Below are 23,620 nucleotides of genomic sequence, written 5' to 3'. Positions count from 1 at the left end.
ATCATATCGAAGAAAAAAAAGTTAGTAATAACTGGCGCTGAGTTTTGGATCTGCTGAACAGGGGATCGATGTTGTCTGCACTCGGCTGGTGTTAAACAGGGAGCGATGTTGTCTGCGCTCGGCTACTGCGGTCTGACGCGGCTGCGTCTACAGAAGAACTGACGTGTTCACAGAGAAGCAGCGCGACGCGCGGATCGGCAGCCGAGAGTGACACAGCGGCACAACCGGGTAAGAGAAACAGATTTCCTGTCATCTCACTCCTGTTATAAACCTCTCACAGGCGATCCGACTCCTCGAATATGTTAACTGTCCGCCTGATTTTATTTTCCTCAAGTGGCATGACGATTGTAAATTTAGATTTTCTAAAAGATGCCGTAAAAGGCAGTGCTAGCAAAGTTTACCACTCGCCTGCGTTCGGATTTCCCCGGAAGTGAGTTGTCCACTTTTCTGCGTGTCTGCTGGTCTTTGTAGTTCATTCTCGATGCCTCCCAGAAGAAGTTTCAATTACAAATTCGAAAATGAAAACTACAACCCTTGCGTTTCCGTCGTGTTGTATATAGAATGGGAAGTGTAGTTTATAAGTAGTCGTTTGTGTTTTGCGTCAAACGCAGAAGATCTATTTTAGAAACTACATTAACCAGCATGCTTTACGCCTTAAAGGAATCAGCTACGGCTAACAGACCGATGCTAAATAGCAAATTAGCTTAGAATGTCTGACCACTAGCCTTCTAGTTAGGTGGTTACATTAACAGCGAGTTTATGAAATAAACATTGAGGTAAGTATCTGTCGCACTGGTTCGCTTATGACAACAGACTGAGAACAAATCTGTACCGGAACTTTAGCTAGTGTTCATTTGCATGCACTGTCCTGTTTGGTTCAGATGTCAGGAAATAGACTAGACGTATCTGGATCAAGAATCGCAGGTTCTGCTCTGGGATCACTATAGTTTATTTAGCAAATAAATACACATGTTAGTATTCTCTACAATGATGCATTAGATTCCACTGTAGCCGACAGCAGTAACTGAAAGAAGAGGGAAATCTACCTTTAGCAGAGACTCCAAACCATTTATTTAATGCGCCGTTATACTGAACGATCTTGATTTAGGTTGATTATTTTCCTCGAAGAACCTCTTGTTCATTGACGTGGTGGTTTTTTGGACTTTGCCTCAGATTACATCTGTAGGTTATCATCATCTCGCGGAGGCTTGCCCTGTTGTACGATCAGGAAATCAATTCCTTTAACGCACTCGTGGGTGAATCGTATATTATCATCGACTGAAACGGGGGAAATGCACAGATCTGCAAGGCAGATAATGTAGTCAACAGTAATTTAGATTTTAAAACCTACGAACTTTAACGTAATACAACACCACCCTTATCCCCGCCTGTGAAATGTCATTCAGTCAGTACAGAGCAAATCAGGTGATCTAGAGAAAGAAATCACGGAATTCCTGGATTCCTTTTTGGGATTTCTGGAACCCGGGTATCTTTATAAGAAACGTCCCCTGTTCAGAATACAGTATTTTAATGAAAATTTTGTAAAATGTAAATAAGCTTTACAAATCTTTATTGGAAAGTGTTTGAATAGTGTTTTTAATGCTTGTTCAATGAACCGTAAACAATTATTGCACATGTACTTGTGGAACAGTCCTTAAAGGATTAGTTCACTTCAGAATTATAACTTTCTGATAATTTACTCACCCCAGCCCACGTCATCCAAGATATTCATGTTTTTCTTTCTTCAGTCGAAAAGAAATTAAGGTTTTTGAGGAAAACATTCCAGGATTTTTTCTCCATATAGTGGACTTCAATGGTTTGAAGGTCCAAATTACAGTTTCAATGCGGCTTCAGAGGGTTCTACACAATCCCAGTTGAGGAATAAGGATCTTATCTAGCCAAACGATCAGTTATATATATATATATATATATATATATATATATATATATATATATATATATATATATACACATACACATACACACACACACACACACACACACACACACACACACACACATAATTTTAACCACAAAAAACAATCCTGGAATGTTTTCCTCAAAAACCTTAATTTCCTTTTGACTGAAGAAAGAAAGTGGGGTGAGTAAATTATTAGGAAATTTTAATTCTGAAGTGAACAAATCCTTTAAGACACTAACAGATTAATGGTGGTAGACAATTAAAGTCACAGTTCTAATACCTTTGGACACTAAAGAGACCATTTTGCTGATTGGGAAAAACAGCAGGAGAAAGACGGCCTGGGTCCCTGATCACCTGTGTGAACATGTCATGGTCCTGCTGCAGAAAGCATGAGGACTGCAGATGTGACCAGAGCAATAAACTGCAATATCCATCATTTAAGACGCTTAAGGCAGTGTTACAGGGAGACAGGAAGAACAGCTGACTGTATTACAATAAAAAGTTTCCACAAATAAAGAAATTGTTAGAAATAATATGAATAAAAAGGAAGTAAACCCTGTAACCAACAGGGAAATGTGTTCGGTTTATGTCTCAGTCGTTTTTATGTGAATCTGTTTAAAAATTCAGAAGAGATATAGTAAACCATACACAATACAATAGGGCTTTAAGACATTAGATAAGTATAACATATCCTAAATGAATGTCAGATTTTCCAGTAGGATAAAACAAAAAAATTTGGTAGGGTTTTATATGGTCTCAATAGGATTTATAGGAATTGAGTAATTTACACTATTTTAGGATTTGTTAATTAGGGGGAATTAGAAAATAACAATGATAAAAACAAAATGAGAACTTTTTTTTTCACATCCCATTTTATTAGGTTTTATTATTATTATTTTCTTGAAATTAAGGCTCGATTTAGTCATACTAAATTTGCTGCAACTTAGAAATGAGTGCATCAGGTTGTAATTCTCCATGCTTTGAGTGCAAAACACTTAGTTGTGTTGATGTGGCTGTTCAACACCATTATTAGCTATATGAACAGTTATAATGTACAAGAAAGCATGCTTGCCTAGAAGACATTAGGATGGAAATGTGCAGCTACACTCCTAAATGGTACAATTATTTGCATGCAGTTTTGAATATATGTTTGAGTGAGCTCAATGAGGAGATTTATATTGTGTTATTTCTGGGTTGTTTACTGTCAATATAAAAATAGCAAGCAAAAATAATCCTTTTTTTGTCACCGTACCCTCATTTGCTACCCCTCATTCACAGACAGAATGCCAGAAGGAGACAGTGCTGGTGAATCCATCCATGGGAAACCATCAGCGATCGGAAACTTCTTTAAACGGCTCGGGCAGGTGAGGCTCTTGTTAGGTGTGGGCAACATGACCAAGATCTTATATCACGATATGAGTAATTGTATTTCATGATAACGATATTGATTAGGGTTGGGCAACGATTAATCGCGATTAATCGCATCCGAAATAAAAGTTTGTGTTTACATAATATATGTGTGTGTACTGTGTATAATTATTTTGTATATATAAATACACACATATGTATGTGTATATTTAAGAAAAATTTGCATGTATATACTGTAGATATATTTATACATAATTTATATTATATATGAATATTTTATATATAAATACCAAATTTTTCTTAAATATACACATACATACAGTATGTGTGTATTTATATAGACTAAATAACTATATACAGTACACACACATATATTATGTAAACACAAACTTTTATTATGGATGCGATTAATCGCGATTAATCGTTGCCCAACCCTAATATTGATCGCGATTTTTTGCATTAAATAGGGTTTTTATATATATAAAAAAAATGCAAACTATTGAAATTGATCATTCTTTTCACCAATTTCAATATCATAAAAACACCCTAATTCTAGCCTAAGTTAAAAGAAAAACTCTCAAGCTTACAGAAGATATGTGAACAGTCAGTGATAAAATAAGAACAAAGAAATTAATTACAAGCAATAGGACAATAAACTAAAATAGAACAAAGACTCAAATTAAATAGACACCTGAAAAATTTCAAACACTAGAAATAAAAAATACTACATAAATTGTATAAAGTAATAAAAAAAAAAACACTGCATAGTCTTCTCTGTGATTCAGTCACGAGAAGTGATTTCTGTTGTTTGATTAGCATTAATTACACAGACGTCAGCAGGTATATTAGGCTTCCTTTTACATTAAAATCGAATGCACAGATCCAATATACTGTTACACATGCGTTTTCTTTCTCAACTGTTTACTTTCACTTAAGACATAAATGACTTTGTTTGAGGATACTTTCAAAGATGGGCATTTTGACAAATAAGTATGTGTATTTAACCGTTCAAGCCCAATTACGCAGCAAAAATAACTATTCAGTACTCGCACGGTTTTATGTGCGTGCCTCTGAGACAGCGCTCAGAAACCGTCTCTCAGGGTGTACTCACACCAGGCGATCTCCCAAAGTCTGGTTTGTTTGACTAGTGTGATTGCTGGGTGATGAGTACGCTGCACCATGCCCCAGCCTGCTTGAAGAGGTGGGCTTGGGCACGGGTCGATTGGGCTCGAGTGCGGTACGCATGTATTGTGATCACTAACCGTGCCGGAGCATGGAGCAGTTACTGCTTTTGTGTTGCGCTATTGTCATCATTACCAAACTTCTATTACTACTACTTGGATGGTACACTTTTCAATTAATTTGAGTATATTTATATTTATAACATGTCTGCTTCTCACCTTATTGACGAACAGGAACTGTAGTTTGTGAGTAAAGCTGCAAATTCCTCTATCAACGTCAGCTACCGCCGTAAAAATTCTTTTGATATGTGCAGTACAGTTAAGTGAAACTCGCTGCATAAGTGATAAATCTAGTAGACAGTCTATTAACAAAAGCTTTTCTTCAAAACAAAAAGGTCCATCGTAATGACGTAACCGTGCTCCGGCCCGTAATGTTAAAAAGATAGTTCACCCAAAAATGAAAATTGTCATTATTTACTCAACCTCATGTTGTTCCAAACCTGTGAGACTTTCGTTCATCTTCGTAACTCAAATGAAGATCTTTTTGATGAAATCTGAGTGATGTCTGCCCCTCCATTGACAGCTACGCAACTGACATTTTGATACTTCAAAAAGTTTATAAAGTGATTGTAAAACTAATCCATATGAATTGAGCGGTTTAATCCAAATTCTCTCTTTATTGCTTTTTAAGTTGAACTGATTGAATTTAGGCCTTTTATTCAGATATAAACCTTGATCAGCAAACAGAAACAGAAGCTCAACCAAACCTGCTTGACACGCGAGAACAAACCTCTTGCAGAAGCTCAAACGTACTGCGTAACACAAGAATGAACCTCATTGGTTCTTGTAGAAACTCAAACGTACTGCGTAACACGAGAATGAACCTCATTGGTTCTTGTAGAAACTCAAACGTACTGCGTAACATGAGAATGAACCTCATTGGTTCTTGCTGAAGCTCAAACGCTCTGCGTAACACGAGAATGAACCTCATTGGTTCTTGTGGAAACTCAAACGTGCTGCGCAACACGAGAATGAACCTCATTGGTTCTTGCTGAAGCTCAAACGTGCTGCGTAACACGAGAATGAACCTCATTGGTTCTAGCTGAAGCTCAAACGTGCTGCGTAACACGAGAAAGAACCTCATTGGTTCTTGTAGAAACTCAAACGTACTGCGTAACATGAGAATGAACCTCATTGGTTCTTGTAGAAACTCAAACGTGCTGCGTAACACATGAATGAACCTCATTGGTTCTTGTGGAAACTCAAACGTGCTGCGTAACACATGAATGAACCTCATTGGTTCTTGTAGAAACTCAAACGTACTGCGTAACACAAGAATGAACCTCATTGGTTCTTGTGGAAACTCAAACGTACTGCGTAACACGAGAATGAACCTCATTGGTTCTTGTGGAAACTTAAACGTGCTGCGTAACACGAGAATGAACCTCATTGGTTCTTGCTGAAGCTCAAACGTGCTGCGTAACACATGAATGAACCTCATTGGTTCTTGCTGAAGCTCAAACGTGCTGCGTAACACATGAATGAACCTCATTGGTTCTTGCTGAAGCTCAAACGCTCTGCGTAACACGAGAATGAACCTCATTGGTTCTTGTGGAAACTTAAACGTGCTGCGTAACATGAGAATGAACCTCATTGGTTCTTGCTGAAGCTGAAACGTGCTGCGGAACACAAGAATGAACCTCATTGGTTCTTGCTGAAGCTCAAACGTGCTGCGTAACACGAGAACGAACCTCAATGGTTCTTGCTGAAGCTGAAACGTGCTGCGGAACACAAGAATGAACCTCATTGGTTCTTGCTGAAACTCAAACGTGCTGCGTAACAAGAATGAACCTCATTGGTTCTTGCTGAAGCTCAAACGTGCTGCGTAACAAGAATGAACCTCATTGGTTCTTGCTGAAGCTCAAACGTGCTGCGTAACACGAGAATGAACCTCATTGGTTCTTGCTGAAGCTCAAACGTGCTGCGTAACACGAGAACGAACCTCAATGGTTCTTGTACAAACTCAAACGTACTGCGTAACACGAGAACGAACCTCAATGGTTCTTGCTGAAGCTGAAACGTGCTGAGGAACACAAGAATGAACCTCATTGGTTCTTGCTGAAGCTGAAACGTGCTGAGGAACACAAGAATGAACCTCATTGGTTCTTGCTGAAGCTCAAACGTTCTGCGTAACAAGAATGAACCTCATTGGTTCTTGCTGAAGCTCAAACGTGCTGCGTAACACATGAATGAACCTCATTGGTTCTTGCTGAAGCTCAAACGTGCTGCGTAACACGAGAATGAACCTCCATTGGTTCTTGTGGAAACTCAAACGTACTGCGTAACATGAGAATGAACCTCATTGGTTCTTGTGGAAACTCAAACGTGCTGCGTAACATGAGAATGAACCTCATTGGTTCTTGTACAAACTTAAACGTGCTGCGGAACACGAGAATGAACCTCATTGGTTCTTGTGGAAACTTAAACGTGCTGCGTAACACGAGAACGAACCTCAATGGTTCTTGCTGAAGCTGAAACGTGCTGCGGAACACAAGAATGAACCTCATTGGTTCTTGCTGAAGCTCAAACGTGCTGCGTAACAAGAATGAACCTCATTGGTTCTTGCTGAAGCTCAAACGTGCTGCGTAACAAGAATGAACCTCATTGGTTCTTGCTGAAGCTCAAACGTGCTGCGTAACACAAGAATGAACCTCATTGGTTCTTGCTGAAGCTCAAACGTGCTGCGTAACAAGAATGAACCTCATTGGTTCTTGCTGAAGCTCAAACGTGCTGCGTAACACAAGAATGAACCTCAATGGTTCTTGCTGAAGCTCAAACGTGCTGCGGAACACAAGAATGAACCTCATTGGTTCTTGCTGAAGCTCAAACGTGCTGCGTAACAAGAATGAACCTCATTGGTTCTTGCTGAAGCTCAAACGTGCTGCGTAACAAGAATGAACCTCATTGGTTCTTGCTGAAGCTCAAACGTGCTGCGTAACACGAGAATGAACCTCATTGGTTCTTGCTGAAGCTCAAACGCTCTGCGTAACACGAGAATGAACCTCATTGGTTCTTGTGGAAACTCAAACGTGCTGCTCTACACGAGAATGAACCTCATTGTTTCTTGCTGAAGCTCAAACGTGCTGCGTAACACGAGAATGAACCTCATTGGTTCTTGCTGAAGCTCAAATGTGCTGCGTAACACGAGAATGAACCTCATTGGTTCTTGCTGAAGCTCAAACGTGCTGCGTAACACGAGAATGAACCTCATTGGTTCTTGCTGAAGCTCAAATGTGCTGCGTAACACGAGAATGAACCTCATTGGTTCTTGCTGAAGCTCAAACGTGCTGCGTAACATGAGAATGAACCTCATTGGTTCTAGCTGAAGCTCAAACGTGCTGCGGAACACGAGAATGAACCTCATTGGTTCTTGCTGAAGCTCAAACGTGCTGCGTAACACAAGAATGAACCTCATTGGTTCTTGCTGAAGCTCAAACGTGCTGCGTAACAAGAATGAACCTCATTGGTTCTTGCTGAAGCTCAAACGTGCTGCGTAACACAAGAATGAACCTCAATGGTTCTTGCTGAAGCTCAAACGTGCTGCGGAACACAAGAATGAACCTCATTGGTTCTTGCTGAAGCTCAAACGTGCTGCGTAACAAGAATGAACCTCATTGGTTCTTGCTGAAGCTCAAACGTGCTGCGTAACAAGAATGAACCTCATTGGTTCTTGCTGAAGCTCAAACGTGCTGCGTAACACGAGAATGAACCTCATTGGTTCTTGCTGAAGCTCAAACGCTCTGCGTAACACGAGAATGAACCTCATTGGTTCTTGTGGAAACTCAAACGTGCTGCTCTACACGAGAATGAACCTCATTGGTTCTTGCTGAAGCTCAAACGTGCTGCGTAACACGAGAATGAACCTCATTGGTTCTTGCTGAAGCTCAAATGTGCTGCGTAACACGAGAATGAACCTCATTGGTTCTTGCTGAAGCTCAAACGTGCTGCGTAACACGAGAATGAACCTCATTGGTTCTTGCTGAAGCTCAAATGTGCTGCGTAACACGAGAATGAACCTCATTGGTTCTTGCTGAAGCTCAAACGTGCTGCGTAACATGAGAATGAACCTCATTGGTTCTAGCTGAAGCTCAAACGTGCTGCGGAACACGAGAATGAACCTCATTGGTTCTTGCTGAAGCTCAAACGTGCTGCGGAACACAAGAATGAATTGATAAAAAACTATAAGCTAACCATGCAGTGTCACATGCAGTCCAGAATCTCAACCTGTTAATCGTGTCTACTGGTATCTTCCACCCCTAGTGAGTGTTGTTGGATAATGAGAACTACTTTTTCTCTTTTAAATGCAGATTTATCAGTCATGGTTGGACAAGTCAACACCGTTCTCAGCATTCCGATGGGCAGCCACTCTTCTTCTAACGGCCATATATATGATCAGAGTATATATTCTACAGGTAAAAACACATCTGTTTAGGAATGTTTGCAAAATACTTTCATTTATTTAATTTATGCTTTGACAATAAGGGTAGAGTTATTATGCAGTTGTAGACTTATGATAATGCTTTTGTTGTGTAATTGCATCTTGCTGGTCTACAAAATTAATTTGATTTGAGTAACTTGCATTTTTCATCGCAAAACATTAATCAAATGCACTGAATCATTTGTGTCTTTTATTAGGGCTGGTACATAGTCACATATGCTCTCGGGATCTACCACCTTAACCTCTTCATTGCTTTCCTCTCACCAAAAGTGGATCCCTCATTGCTTGATGATCCAGGTAAGACCTGCACTTGAATGATCTTCTTATCATCAGTGACTTTTGCATCGCTGAGGTGATTTTTAAAAAAAAAAATTATTTATTTTTTTCTTCCCTAATCGATGTGTCCCTTCGTTAGATGAGGGTCCAGCACTACCCACAAAACAGAATGAAGAGTTCCGGCCGTTCATTAGGAGGTTGCCAGAGTTCAAATTCTGGTGAGTTGTCACATTAATGGGTGACATTTTAAGATCCCATGGAATCACTTGAGTGCAGTTTTCTCCAGAGAATAAGTGGATTGGCTTGATCCAGTGACACACCGAAATACCAAAAATGGAGCCCAATGATTTCCACCACGTGGAAAACATAGGCAGAATCCAGTGATTAAAATTAAATTGTGTATAATACGTAATGTCACAAAATTTGGCAAAATTAGTATGAATAAAAAGTAGGGCTGTACACTTAATCATTATTAAAGCTACTTAAGAAATTTAATTATGAAATACATCTGCTGTCTCACTACATAAGGATATGAACACATAAACTGAGTCACTTCATGATCATTTCACCATTCCATTTTTTAAATTTTATATTGCAGTACCACAATTTGGCGTCAACTTTTATTTTTGTTTGCCCAAAATTTAATTGTATTGCATTTTGAAATTAAATTAAAAATTTTAATTAATTTGATTACCAACATTTTTTTTTTTTCATCTCAATTTAATCATAAAAAACACCAGAGAAATAAAGAGAAATTAAAACAGACAACAGAATTTCTGGCACATTTCATAGGAATGAAAAAAAGTAACAATAATGTGGTGATCTGTAAGATATTAAAAATCAATGTAAATAACTCCACAATATTACTACAATAAATGTAATATTTAAATTACAATATTTACTAAAACAATTTTCGAAATTATTATTTTGGAAAAAAAAGTGAACATCTATAAAAACAAAACAGGAGGGAGATGGAGAATAGGAGCTGTAAGCATGAGTGCTTTAAAGGTGCAATAAGTGATTTCTGAGAAACAATGTTGATATTTGAAATCAACCCAAACACACACCCCTCCCTTCATTGCTCCGCCCCCAAAATGCTCGAACACGCAATGCAAGAGTGGATGTCTCTTTATCATAACTGATGCGAAAATAATGCTTCGTGAAAAATAAAGCAAAGATAACAAATGACAAGGAAGATGTAAGCAAGAGTTTGTTGTTAGTCGCCAGCAACACACAGATCTAGACAAACAATGAAACTCAGAACTGTCCTGTTACTAAAGCTAACATTACAACAACAGCATATCTTGGTTCTGTGAAACAGTAAAACCATGTTACTCGCATGGAGCAGAAACAACAAAACCTCAGCATCTGATTTCAGGCCTTTCTGCTTCGCTCTCTCTAATGCTTGAAAGCTTTTCTAATATTAACACGGCTTCTAAAGCTCTTGCCTGATCATAACCCTTCTTTGTCTGACCTTTTCTCTTTTGTAATGTCTCTCAGCCATCTCTCTTTCTAGTCTTTCTTCAAATGTCCCTCTTGCTCACTCTCTCTCTCTCTCTCTCTCCTCCCCATCATGAGTGGACACGCCCCCTTCTGCTGATTGGCTACAAGTGTGTTGTGCTGCTCGGTCTGATCCACTTTCAACAGAACCTTTAAATATATCAGCACTTACTTTACCTTTAAATCTCATGAGCTCTCGTGTGCATCTGTGCTGGGATAAAAGTCTTGCTTCCAACACCAATCGGCCAAACAGAAGAACTTAAATGCCAAACGTCTGCAGATTTATCGTGATCGCTAATATATCAGTTGTCCACTAAATATCATTCAATTAATATGTTACAATAAGCTCACAGTAATGTTGTTTTTTTACATATTTAATTTTAGACCTTTACCCCTGGTTTCACAGCGAAGGTTTAAGCTAGTCCCAGACTAAAATGCATGCTTGAGCTGTTTTAACTGAAAAAGCATCTTGACCTGAAATACCTTTAAATCTATCATTACTGGTGTGCAAGATGCACACCAGTAATGTTTTAAGGCATGTTTGATAAAAGCTGCTTAAATGTCCTAATTGAACTAAGGCCTAATCCTAGCTGAATCTAAGCCCTGTGTGTTAAACCAGGCCTTAATAACTCATGCATGTGTGATTCAGTTTAAGTGTTTAAGTTGTTTTTTTGCTTGATGTTTCAGGCATTCAGCGACGAAGGGCATCGTCATCGCTATGATATGCACATTCTTCGACGCCTTTGACGTGCCGGTGTTCTGGCCCATCCTCGTAATGTATTTCATCATGCTGTTCTGCATCACCATGAAGCGGCAGATCAAGGTTCGCCAACAGAAGCATTTCTTTTTCATATAGCTGAGCTGTTAAAAGCAGCGTTGTCTAAAATTAGAGTTCCAGTGATGTAATGTTGTTAACTTGAGGTTTTGACACTGTTTGTGTTTCCTCCACAGCACATGATCAAGTATAGATACCTGCCCTTCACACATGGGAAGAGGACTTACAGAGGCAAGGAAGACACAGCGAAAACCTTTGCTAGTTAAAATTCCCCTTCCTGAAATTAAAGTTATTGATGAAGAATGGTGCGTAACGGGGGTTGAGGTTTTTTTTTCCTTTTTCTTTTTTCTCTTTTGCTTTTTCTGAGTAAGAAAAAGCCATGCCTGTTGAAACTTTTGATCGACATTGAAACTGTAATGATGCCTTTAAGCGTTTGGGCCTTTGAGAAATGCTGTTGAGAGCTTCTACACACTGGCAGATTTTAATATATTTGGACAACTAAGTATGAGATTTGACCGATTTTTTGCTCAGTGGTCCCCATTCTTCTTCAAACCTAGAGGATTTGATACTCCTTTCCAGTTTATTTTAAAACCTTTTTCTCAGTGGAACACAAAAGGAGACATTTTACAGAATGTCCCTGCTGCTCTTTTACATACTTTTTATTTTATGGAAAATGGCAGCAGGAACATTCTGCCGTGCGTGTTTAACTGATGAAAATAGTCATATTGAATTGGGACTAAGTCATGATGAGAAACGAGTTTTGGTTGAACTATTTCCTGATTATTTACAAACATGGGAATATAATATAATATAATAGTGGGAAGTTTAATATTCGAACCCTGGTACATTTGATGTTTTCATAAATAATAACATTGGATTCAGTATTCAGACTAACGCAAGAAGCTTCCATGAAGAGAGAGGGAGACATTATTGATCATAGGGACTTAGTGGAGTTTCATCTTGCCACATGTTAATATTTGCCTTTTATGAACATTTATAAATCTCTTAATGTGCTGTAGCATTGTATTTAATTTTTGTACATAGTTGTCCACTTTATTCACATCCATTCGTGTTGTTTGTAAGTTATTTTTCAGTAGGTAAACCGTTTCAAACCCCCTCACTTTGTACGCCAGGATTTTTAAAGCAAACGTGCATTCCATTAAAATGTTGATACAAAAATATTGGCTGTATGTTTTTATCGTTTAAGCATTCCCAATTAAAACTGTCTCTCTTTTTTCTTTTACAGAGGAAACATAAAGTTGAGTGCTTTAACTATTACAAATGGATGGCGAGGGTTGAAGGTTGTTCTTTGTTTTTTCTTTTCTGTTTTTTTTTTTTTTTTTTTTTTTTTTGAGCTGGGTCATAACTAGTATAGATTTTTTTATTTTTATGGGCAAATGGAGAGAACTTCAATAAGCATTTGAGATGATACATTTTTCCTATTAGAATGCAGTTTTTTTGGAGGGGAGATATATATAAAACATGTATAATGTATAATTTTTTTTAATGGTTAGCATGTTTTTTTGTTTTGAAAATGCCATTTTTAATGTATTAAATTAATCTTCATCAAAACAAAATAATAGGTTTGTTAATTCCTGATTAAAGACATTGCATGTTTTAGGTTTTCTTGTGCTGCTGGTTAAGAGAAAACAAGATGATTTTAATAACCAAGTGTAAATTTTTCACTTCAAATGCTATTAAAAAGCTGTGTCCCTTCACTGCTTATTACTTTTTTTGTTTTTATTGTTTTTTTAAATATAAGTTTAGTGAATAAATCAGTTAAAGTCTGTTGATAATTCTGGTAACACTTTATTTTATTGTCCTTGTTACTCATGTTACATGTTATAGTAACAACAGTAAATTATGCATAATTACATGCACCTAAACCAAACCCTAAACTTATGTTAATTAATATTACTCTGCACTTAATTAAATAATTACTGTAACAAGGACACCTTAAAATAAAGGGTAACCCATTTCTGTATTCTACTTGCAAGAATGTTTGGATGAGTCTGAATCGAAGATGAAGTGTAATGTATTAGATGCATTATTCTGTATGTATTATGAAAATTTGATAAACACGATCTTACAACATTTTGCATTTCCATTTACAGTACAGAAGCCCCTAAAGAGACACTTGGGTTCCACCTAAAAATGCATGAATGTCATTGCATTAGATAGCAAAACATAATCTACGAGCATATGATGCGAGTGCTTTACTCAGAACTAGAGTTATCTATCTTTTTTTTTCTTTTCTTTTTTTCTGAACAGGACGGAAGTGTGAGATAAGATGTGCCAGTCGTTACTGACATGTGATGATTAGAAAGGGTCCTTCTAACAAACCCACAGCTGCCTGAGTAGCAAGTGCTAAGTAGTTTTGCTAAAAAACATTAGCCTGTCAAAGGTTTAATGTGTAATTTGACAACGAATAAGATAAATCTAAAATCAAATAACAGTAAACTAGACAAACCAGTAATCTTGATAATCTTCCTCCCTTGCACTCATTTTCTGAGTTTAGTTTTGTGGTAATGGGTAAAAAACATTTCCCTGTGGGGGCAGCAATGCGACAGACATCGTGTCGATCTGGCAAGCGCAAGTAATACAAACTTTTATTCCGTTTTGCATTTGTTAGAATTCAAATTTGATGTTATGTTATCCTACTGAGACCCATATATATATTATACTTTTTTTCCTTTGTAAAGGACATGATATTTTAGCGAATTTGTTTGGTTTCACAACAACAGCCTGACTGACATTGTCTGAATTATGGAATTTAGCACTCTTATGGAAATATTATAATATTTTGAAATTATCATTAAAAATGTGATTCATTTTCAAATTGTTTGTCGTAAATAAACATCCCAGGAAAACGTTATGGAGTTTGAAATCAGAATATGAAAACTGGGCATTGATTTCATCCATGTCCACTGTAGAAGGACACCAGGACTTACAGCATGTTTATCAGGCATTTTGACAAGTGAATAAGGAAATAGATTATATATGAACATTAGTGCTGTCAAATAAATTAATCGCATAGGCCTATAACATAAAAGTTTGTGTTTATATAATATATGTGTGTGTGTGCGTGTCTGTGTATACACACCTGACACACACACACACATACTGTATATTATATAAACAAACTTTTATGTTTGATGTGATAAATCGATTTGACAGTACTTCCTATGAAGTAATAATTACTCCCATTATTACACTTTTTTATTGTATTTATTTTATTGTTTTATTGTATCTTTTATTATATATGTTGCCTCTGGAACACATTAACATGCTAATTAGATTCAATGTATAGATACATAGAATCGGACATATTGCATAAAGTAAATATATCCAATCATTCTGTTAGGCTATTTGTTTCATAACATAGTTAAGAATCATTTTTATACAAAGTTTAGTTAAAAATTTGTCTGAATCCAAAAAATTGATTGGTAAATGAAAACAGCAACAAAATTGTTTTTGCCTGCACGTGTCTTGTCATGCCATTTTATTTTATTTTATTATAAATAAATAAAATATTTTTTTTTCAAAAACAAAAATTCTCCATTTGTTTCTCATGCTCCAAGTCTAAACAATGTAATGACCATAGACTGTAAAAAAAAAAGAAAAAAAAAAGGTAATGACAAAAAAATTAATTCACAAAAAAAAAAAGTTTTCTGGTTCTCAGGAGGATTTAACGATAATGTTGTGGCGCGTGTGTAAGGATGCCCTCTAGTGGCTCTTATTGGACACGCACGTGCGCGTCCTCGCTGACGTCAGCGCGTTGTGTTAAACAACATCTACCAGAGAGCGTGACTGACTGTAGACGACCGAGTCCATCCTAACGCGCGGTTTATGCTTGCTCTTTACCTGTGTACGGCCGTTTCTTTAATCTAACCTCGCCAGCAGACAATGATTAAACACTATTATTCACTTTGCTTAGAGAAAACCCCATCGAACCGGCTGTTTCCCTGCGTATACGTTGCACTTCCGGGTTTTCGGGCAAGCGTCAGTTCTGAGGATCAGCTGAGATGATTGAATGAGCAAACAGAGAGGAGAGAGCGACTCCTGAACGCTGTGCTGCCGAAAATCGTTGCTGGACACCAAGTGCATAATAAAAGACAGCGTGGCAAGAGGACTCGTGGAATAACTTAAAACTGCTTGTTTATGCAGCTGGCACTCATCAGATATGTTATTATAAGCTAGTGTTTTAGGTACATAAGTATGAAGATAATGTGTCAATGGTGACTCATCCTACTGGTCTGATAACCGATTCCTTCTAATGCAGTTGAGTTGTTTCGGATCTCCTAACACTTGATGTCCGCTGAGTCTCGAACTGGACTGTTTTTTATTAAGAGATTATCGCGCTTTTCTATAATTTGTGTATCTGTCAATCTTTGTTGGATCTGGGAAACGACACGTACGCGAGAGTCCGGTTGTTTTTCATGATTTAATGAAAGAGTGTTGCCGGTTGGACTATGAAGAAGTTCTTCGATACCCGACGGGAGCTGGTGAGCTCGGGGCCCGCGTCAGGAGCCGTCGCGGGGGGCAGCGCGGGGTCCGGCGCGTTCATCGGACGCGTTTACTCGATTGGACGACATCAAGTGACCGTGGAGGAGACTGTAGCAGAGGGTAAGCGACTTTAAGTGACTTTTTGCTTTTCATAAGGACTAATAATGAATCAAATGTGCGTAGGCTACTGGTGATGCTTTTACGGTCCATGTCTATATAAATAAATAACGATGCCTTTTGAATGACTCCGAGCCTCTGTCGTCACTCATGCGTCATCTAAATATTTGCTGACTGCATGTAGTGAGGCGTGCTGTCCCAGCAGAGGAGGTTCAATTTAATATTTAACACCAAAATGAAAATTTAGTAATCATTTACTTACCTTTGTGTTGTTGCAAACCAGTAAGATTTACTTTCTTCCTGGAAGCCAAAAGGAGAAGTTGAGCAGAATGTCAACGCTGCTCTTTTCCAGATAATGAAACTGGATGGAGACTGGAGATTTCAAGCTCCAAAAGTGACAAAAAAGCATCTTAAGACTACCATTAAATAACCAAAAATGACTCCTGCATATGTATCACAAGTCTTCTGAAGCCATATGTTAGTTTTGTGTGAAGAACAGTTTGAAATTTATATCATTATTCAATGAAAATATTGCCCCAAGTCAGGATGTATTCAACTGTCAACAGCAGGTTTGACTTTATGCCAAACTTTATTGGTTTCATTGATTTATTTAATCTGCCATGTCTGTGTTTTTCTCACACACCCTCAGTAAAACTTCCAGAGCAAATTACCTACTGTTTTCGGCTAACTTGATGGTCCTCTGCTTTAAAAACTCTCATCCCGTCCTAATGCGAATGTCTGTGATTGCTGATGTTTTATGTATTATCCTGATGCTTCTCCTCATGTGTATTTTGACGTACCGTTTGAGCACCAATCTTCAGCATGCTTTCATTTCAATATGGATGGTATCTGATGAAAAAATAACATAATAGTAATAATAAGAGCCAAACTGTGAAATGCATTGTGACTGCCCAATTTCATATCAGTAGCAGGTAAGATGCTTATGTTTCTCTGCTCAATTATATGGGCATATTATAAACAGCTGTCTATAAATTGTCATTTTATTTAAATAGGGTTTAATAAATTAAAATTATGCCCACGTCTAGAAAACACACACTCCCACCTCTGTAATAAACACGGAGATGCTAGTCTCGTTGAAATCACAGACATTGGTTGATAAGAATTGTAGCTCAAACTTCGCTTTAACGTTGTTCCAATCCTAGATGACTTACTTTTTGCAGTGAAACACAAAATTGATATACATTGAGAAATTCTTTTAAAAATGAAGGGTTTACCAGGGTTTCTGGAACTTATGCAGCCCCAATAATCTGGTAATGGAACTGCATGGAAAGTTCTGAATTCACTGGATGCATTACATGAGTCATCAGCTTAAAGTCTCTTAAGCAGATTTGAAGAAGTCATTCCCCCTGCTGATGCACGGAGATCTTAGCAGACGAGTCCTGATAGGGTGTCGTATCAGGAACTCAAAACTGGTTATGAAATTTCAAGCTACATCTTAGAGTTACAAAGGATGAGCTGTCCTCCAGCTCAACATGTAAGTGCAGACAATATTATCAAGACTGAGAGAGAGAACCGGCTGTCATATGTCCATGTCATGACCTCAGTGCATAGAGAATTGTGAACGCCTTACACAAGCCATTTCTGTTATTGCCTGTAAGCACATTTGGAGTCACTGTCTCTCATGGGAGATCGGAGACATTCTGCCATTTAAAAAAAGTCTACAACCTAGTGAGAATTTTGTATTTGATTATTCAGTATTGGACATTTTGCCACAGAATATGTTGCATTGGAGACGCATGCACTGTGATGTCCTCCTCAAACCCTTGCACTTTATAATCTTTGTCAGGCTGGTATTTTCTCACAAACTTTGAACTGCTGCTTCTGTGTGTCCCAACAAAACAGGGCTTGGCTTTATAATCTCGAGTTGATTTTGTCTTTCATTCCACTGCCATTACAGTCAAGCGTATTTTGTATACATTTGAAAGTCCCCTTGTAGTCAATCATTTTATCCCTTAAAACTCATCTTTGATCACCGAAATTACATATTAAAAAAAACCATCTTTGTAAAAAACATTTGTCATGCCTTAAAATAGCTTGAATGTACCTCTACACTCTTGCCTCATTTAGTATATGCGGTTCTATGAATATGCAAATTAGGCCCGCCTCCACGCACTCACACCAGCTCAGAGATCCACTCATTGACGATCACACGTTGACCTGATTGGTTAAAAGGTAGTTTGTGACGTCAGAAACACCAGCGATTTCAAACCGCGTTTTTTTGAGACTTTTGTCTTTGGTTCACTGTAGAAAATACTCCGCAATGGTGTCGACTTATGAATTTGCACATGGTTTGTCTTAAAGCATATTAAAAACGCCACATGTACATATAAATAACATTTAAAAGCTTGATTTTCACCACAGGGGGGCTTGAAAAGTGGATCGGACTGAGCACCAAAACACACTTGTAGCCAGTCAGCAGTAAGGGGCGTATACACTCATGATGGGGGAGGAGAGAGAGCACAGACATTAGCATAACGACTGTAGAAAGAGAGAGATGGCAGAGAAAATACAAAAGAGGAAAAGGTCAGAGGAATATAACTTAAAAAAGAAAGGTTGCAATCAGACAAGAGGAGGCTTTCCAGCACTGGAGAGACCTTAAGGAGCGGGAAGGCCTTAAAACGGACGTCAATGTTGCTTATTTCTTCTCGATACATGAGTAACGTTGGTTTTGCTGAGTTTGACAGAACTAATATATGCTATCTTTTGCTTGAATATACTCATCATCTCCTTGCATTATTTTTATTATGAACCTGGAACGTCTAAACCGCCACCGACCGTTTCAAGCATCGGCTCCCAAAGTGTGTCTGAAAAGAGAGATAACACTCCTAATATATTGATTTTTCATTTGGTTCCCTTTTTAGTTGTCACTAATCCCTTAATTTTGTCACATTTGTATTATATTAGTTATTTGGACTATCGTGTTATGTAGGGAGATGTTCATGAAAACGGTGTTTGTTTTTTTGGGATTGAAGGGATGACTTGTCTTTAAAGGGATAGTTCACCCAAAAATGTAACTTCTGTGATAATTTAGGGCTGTTCACATCAAGAACGATAACTATGAAGATAACTTCAACGATAGCTATATTAGCGTTCACACCAGCGATATTGTTCTGTTAATTCTGAGCACATGCTTTCTGCTGCTTTAGCTCTTAAATCAGGATGGATTCTGATTGGATGTCAGAATTTCTATCGTTCATCAGCTAGAAATGTAAAGGTTTGAAAGTAATTTAGTTTCTCTGTACTGTTATCATTATAGTTGTGGTGTGGACTCTGCTCTTCTTTTATATTTAGAATGATTCTTAGAACTATATTCATAGTTATCGTCCTTCCCCATAACGACCCATAAGACATTCGTAAGCAGATCATATGAAAACTTACAAATTCAATCATGCTAATTAGCCACCAATTCGCCAAAAAACATAAAATAGTTACGAATTGAATTTGTGTTGTAAAAATATCTTGTGTTCCAAAGATAGACACAAGTCTATGGTTAGAAACAAGAGGGTGAGTAATTGATGACAGAATTGTTATTTTTGTGTGAGTCTCTCAAAATGGAAAATTTGGACTTTTTATGTCTTGACTAGACAAGGCTAGTTCAGTAAAATAAAAATAAAATAAATTGTCATGTGGTGCGACTTTTGGTTTAAAAAAAAGTATTAAAGGTGTAAGGACAATAATACTTTAAACTTGGTGAAGCCACTTTTCTTAGTCATTAAATTAAAACTTTTTTGAAAACCATATGAAGCCAGTGGTAATGCAAGGGATTTTTCTTGGAACTTGACAAGTTTTTACACCTAGATTTAAAAAAAAAAGTACTCCCTTTTATGATGGACAAATGTAGTTTCTAAATAGCATTTAATAGAAACAGCAGAAAATGCACTATATTTCAATCACTTGCATTTGTTACAAGGGAGTTTAGGAATCCCAACACAACAGCTGTACTGTGAATGGTTTCAGCTGGCTGCTCTGAAGAACGGCATCCAATCTTGTGTTCATGGCAGTCGGCCACCATAGTATAGTGGCCAGTTATGCTGTCTAAAACATTTTGCCAAGGAAAAACTTTCAAGGTCTAGAGGCTTTGACCTTGAAGCACAATTCACTATATGTTTGACTTCTGCCTAGTCATCCGAATGAGTTCATAAGGCCCTCAAGCGATATATCTCAATGTTGTTACATCACTGCTTCAGTCAGGCTGTCACCTTTCACTCTCTAAAAGACTAACAGGAGGACCATTTGGAGGTTCTTACAAGCATGCATAAACTCACTGTAGGGACAAGAACGCTATGCAAGAACAAATGCAGACACAAATGTTTGGGCAAACTATTTGCAGGTGTGTGGTTCTGCTGCACATTCTTCTCATTCAGGATGCCAGCTATAAACAGATCAACAGTCAAACTAACTTTAACTCGCTCAGCAAGATATGCCCAGCTTTGAGATAAATCATAATAAATAATCCATCCCGATCTTATGAGAAAATTACTACTATTTTAATGAAGTGGAATGAATTCATACAAGAGATTTGTACAAAAATTTAAGATTTTTTGAAAAAACACATGAAACTAAACTATAAGTGGAGGTAAGCATAAAGTAAATGAAATGAAAATGCATGAATGAAATGCACATTTATATGATTTAGCCACCAAAGCGTAAAAATTGTTGTGAATTGCTATGAGAGCGTGTTGAATATTAAAAAATACAACCCAACTGCATGTAGCTAATGTAACAAAGGGTATGTTTACACGACAATGATATGCTTAAAACGGAGAAGTTTTTCCTTTGAGTTTTCCGCGTACAGACGACACCATTGTCAAAATGATCCCCATTCACACGGATCCGTGAAAATGACTAACGCTGTTTTCTGAACACGTAATACACATGTGCATGACATCGTCTTCAGAGATCTGCGTTTTTGTTTTTTTACAGGGTGACCGTTTTTAAAAACCCGTTTTCAAAAGTTTGCGTTTTCAGGCACCCAAAACTTCGTTGTCGTGTAAATGAACGGACAAAACGCATAAAAAGTTTAACTTTTTAGTTGAAAACGGTGTCGTGTAAACAGCCCCTAGTTTACAAGGTGGTGATTTCTTATGAATTCGTACAGTGTGAATCATGAGTATGAAGAAAAGTAAGCATGAAGGTCCTCCCCTAAACACGACCGCCAGTGGGGCATAAGCACATCATATGAAAACGAATGAATGAAATCATACTAATTAGCTACCAACTCACCAAAAACGTAAAATAGTTACGAATTGCCGTGAGATTGTGTTGTGTGTTCCGAAGATAAACAAAAGTGTTATGGGTTTGGAACGTCATGATGACAGTATTTTATTTTTGGGTGAATCTCATGATTTGACTTATGACTTATGATTTGACTTGGTTCAGTAAAATGAAAAATTAGTAAAATGTCATGTGGTGCAACTTCTCAAAAACTTGAATGAATAATATGATATATGTTGATAAAAGTAATATATATTTAAATACTTTTTTGATAATGATTAAGATCAATCAGGTTGACAATATTTTATTACTTTTAAGTTGGTTACTCCACATGACATTTCTTAAACTCATTTTGGAAATCATATACAGTTAATGTGTCAAACCATCAGTGGGGCATAAGCAGATTGTACGGAAACGTACAAATGAATGTGTAAAAATGAAGTGTAAAAACAGTTTCGAATTGAGAGCATGTTGAATAATCCATTGGTAAGTTAAGTGTAAACACTGTGACTCTGTGGTCTAAACATTGGATAGTTGACCCAAAATAAAAAATTTGTCATCATACACCCTTGCAGTCAAAACTTGCATGAACTAAAAAAATAAAAATAATGTGCATCAGTTAAATATAGTATTTAGGAGATAATTGTCCAGTAAACAGATTTGACTGCAGGCTCATTTTAGAGTCATTACCCACAAAGCTGTAAACTCTGCAATGATGCTTGACTTCAACAGCTTCATTATGGTAGGCTCAGTGGTTAAGTGTTTATGAACTATAAAAGTGTATTGAAGCAAATTGGATTAACACTCTGAAGACATTGAAATGAAGACCTGGCGCATTTAATTACATAACACTGAGAGGTTGTGTATATGACTGAGCGAATGCTTTGTGTGTTACATGATCTTTACTGCAGGCAGATCTGAATTTAAATAGGATGGCTGAATGTCAACAGCTGTGAGTGTCACCCATGACACATGGGCTAGTTCGGAGACAGTTGCTACAGGAATTTGCATTTTTGTGACCTTAGGAATGTTTGTGGCTTAAATGTAAATAGGTTATTTGTGTGCGCCACACTACCAAAGAGGTCATACACATGCGCAGGGCATGTTCCGATTGTTATACAATCTGCTATTTTTGAAAGAATGCAGTATGCAGTAGTTATTCTGTGCACAATATGCAAATGACACTGCACAATGTGAACGATCTTCTGTTTATATTGAGGTGATCAACTGAGAAGAATAAACCAAAAGCCATTTCATCTGCAATTTCCTTTTCAAGATTTTTACAAAATAACATATAAATAGGCAAAATAGATATATTTATTTCCAAAATAACTAAGCAGTGCTTACTTAAACGTCATAATGTCAGTCAATTCTATTTAGATCTAGAATTGCTACATCCCAAATAACATACTATGTCCTGACTAGTATTCAAAATTAGAATGAATGTGTCCCAAATTGTAGTATGATGAACTGAGAATCTCAAAGGTATCCGGATGGTCTACTATTTCTGGTGAAATCCAGATCCATGAACACTCTAAGGCCGTGTTTACACCTGGTATTAAGATGTGTTTTGGTCGATCCCATCACAAATGGACGATGGCAAATACAGGTGTAAAGTAACGTGGTCTAAAATGTTTGGAGCTTGTCCACTTTCGACCACTTCCAGAGTTAGTCGAAAACGCATTCGACCGGATTGCTTTTGTAGTGTAAATGCTCATGTGGTTGAATGTGTTCAAACAGCCTCAAAAGATCGTCTACTTTCCGCCTGCTGACTTAACGCGTAAACATTATGGGAAACACACTAGCCAAGCGGGATTTAAACTTTGTTGGCTGAAGACCCAAATTTGGTTTGAAGACGAAAAATGTACCAAGCACAATGTTCTCTCACCATTCCTGATTTAAAACACACACTCACAGCGTCAGTGTGATCTTGAAACTAAAGTTGATGTGTTTCCGTCGTCTCTGGGTGAAAACTTATTTTGTCCATAGATCGAAAGATCTGAAAAACCCTTTCATTTACCCGCCCATAGACCCTCCCCTCTAAGACATCAGGAAAGAAGTGGTTGACAAAAGAGACGAATTAAAAAAACAGGTGTAAACGGGTATGTCTCTCCAGCTGTAAACAGGGCTTAAAAGCTAATATTGCACACAATTCATTGAGGGAGGATTTGGTTCAGAACTACAAAAATTAATATAAAGTCTTAAAAACTACAAAAATGGTGAATGTGTTTTGTAGATCTTAA

General features: G+C 37.4%; 2 protein-coding genes across 12 annotated transcripts in view; both read left to right on the top strand.

The window, feature by feature from the left end:
- The first annotated feature begins 140 nt into the window (after positions 1–140).
- On the top strand, positions 141–13,613 carry rer1 (retention in endoplasmic reticulum sorting receptor 1). 5 transcript variants are annotated; one of them, XM_084086828.1, is made up of 8 exons: positions 141–228; positions 3,200–3,285; positions 8,838–8,942; positions 9,166–9,265; positions 9,384–9,462; positions 11,432–11,567; positions 11,696–11,824; positions 12,766–13,613. In XM_084086828.1, the coding sequence occupies exons 2-7, from the start codon at positions 3,205–3,207 to the stop codon at positions 11,783–11,785; spliced, it is 591 nt and encodes a 196-aa protein (XP_083942954.1). In that variant the 5' UTR covers positions 141–228; positions 3,200–3,204; the 3' UTR covers positions 11,786–11,824; positions 12,766–13,613. The 5 variants fall into 5 exon arrangements, with proteins under 5 accessions (XP_083942954.1, XP_083942957.1, XP_083942955.1 ...); XM_084086831.1 differs by having other exon boundaries at positions 143–228; positions 11,696–11,750; XM_084086832.1 differs by lacking the exon at positions 141–228 and adding an exon at positions 631–776 and having other exon boundaries at positions 11,696–11,750.
- Positions 13,614–15,282: 1,669 nt separating this feature from the next.
- The window catches only part of aak1a (AP2 associated kinase 1a), a 66,900-nt gene continuing 58,562 nt past the window's right edge, over positions 15,283–23,620 (top strand). For 5 of the 7 annotated variants that reach the window (XM_084086820.1, XM_084086823.1, XM_084086821.1 and 2 more), the window contains exon 1: positions 15,336–16,145. In XM_084086820.1, coding sequence (XP_083942946.1) covers positions 15,992–16,145 — 154 coding nt within the window. In that variant the 5' untranslated portion in view covers positions 15,336–15,991. Of the gene's footprint in view, positions 16,146–23,620 lie in introns of all 7 variants that reach the window. The other 2 variants (XM_084086824.1, XM_084086826.1) reach the window with 2 other exon arrangements.

Source organism: Abramis brama, assembly GCF_963993115.1.
Source record: "Abramis brama genome assembly, chromosome: 16".
In the NCBI taxonomy this organism is placed as follows: domain Eukaryota; kingdom Metazoa; phylum Chordata; class Actinopteri; order Cypriniformes; family Leuciscidae; genus Abramis; species Abramis brama.
The sequence above is the reverse complement of the archived record's forward strand: the minus strand, read 5'-3'. Positions and strand labels throughout refer to the sequence as shown.

Excerpts from the sequence above, each read along its gene's own strand:
- rer1 (XM_084086828.1), top strand. The coding sequence starts at position 3,205 with ATGCCAGAAGGAGACAGTGCTGGTGAATCCATCCATGGGAAACCATCA. Across the intron at positions 9,463-11,431 it reads TTGCCAGAGTTCAAATTCTG|GCATTCAGCGACGAAGGGCA; the intron begins GTGAGTTGTCAC and ends TTGATGTTTCAG. Across the intron at positions 11,568-11,695 it reads CCATGAAGCGGCAGATCAAG|CACATGATCAAGTATAGATA; the intron begins GTTCGCCAACAG and ends TTTCCTCCACAG.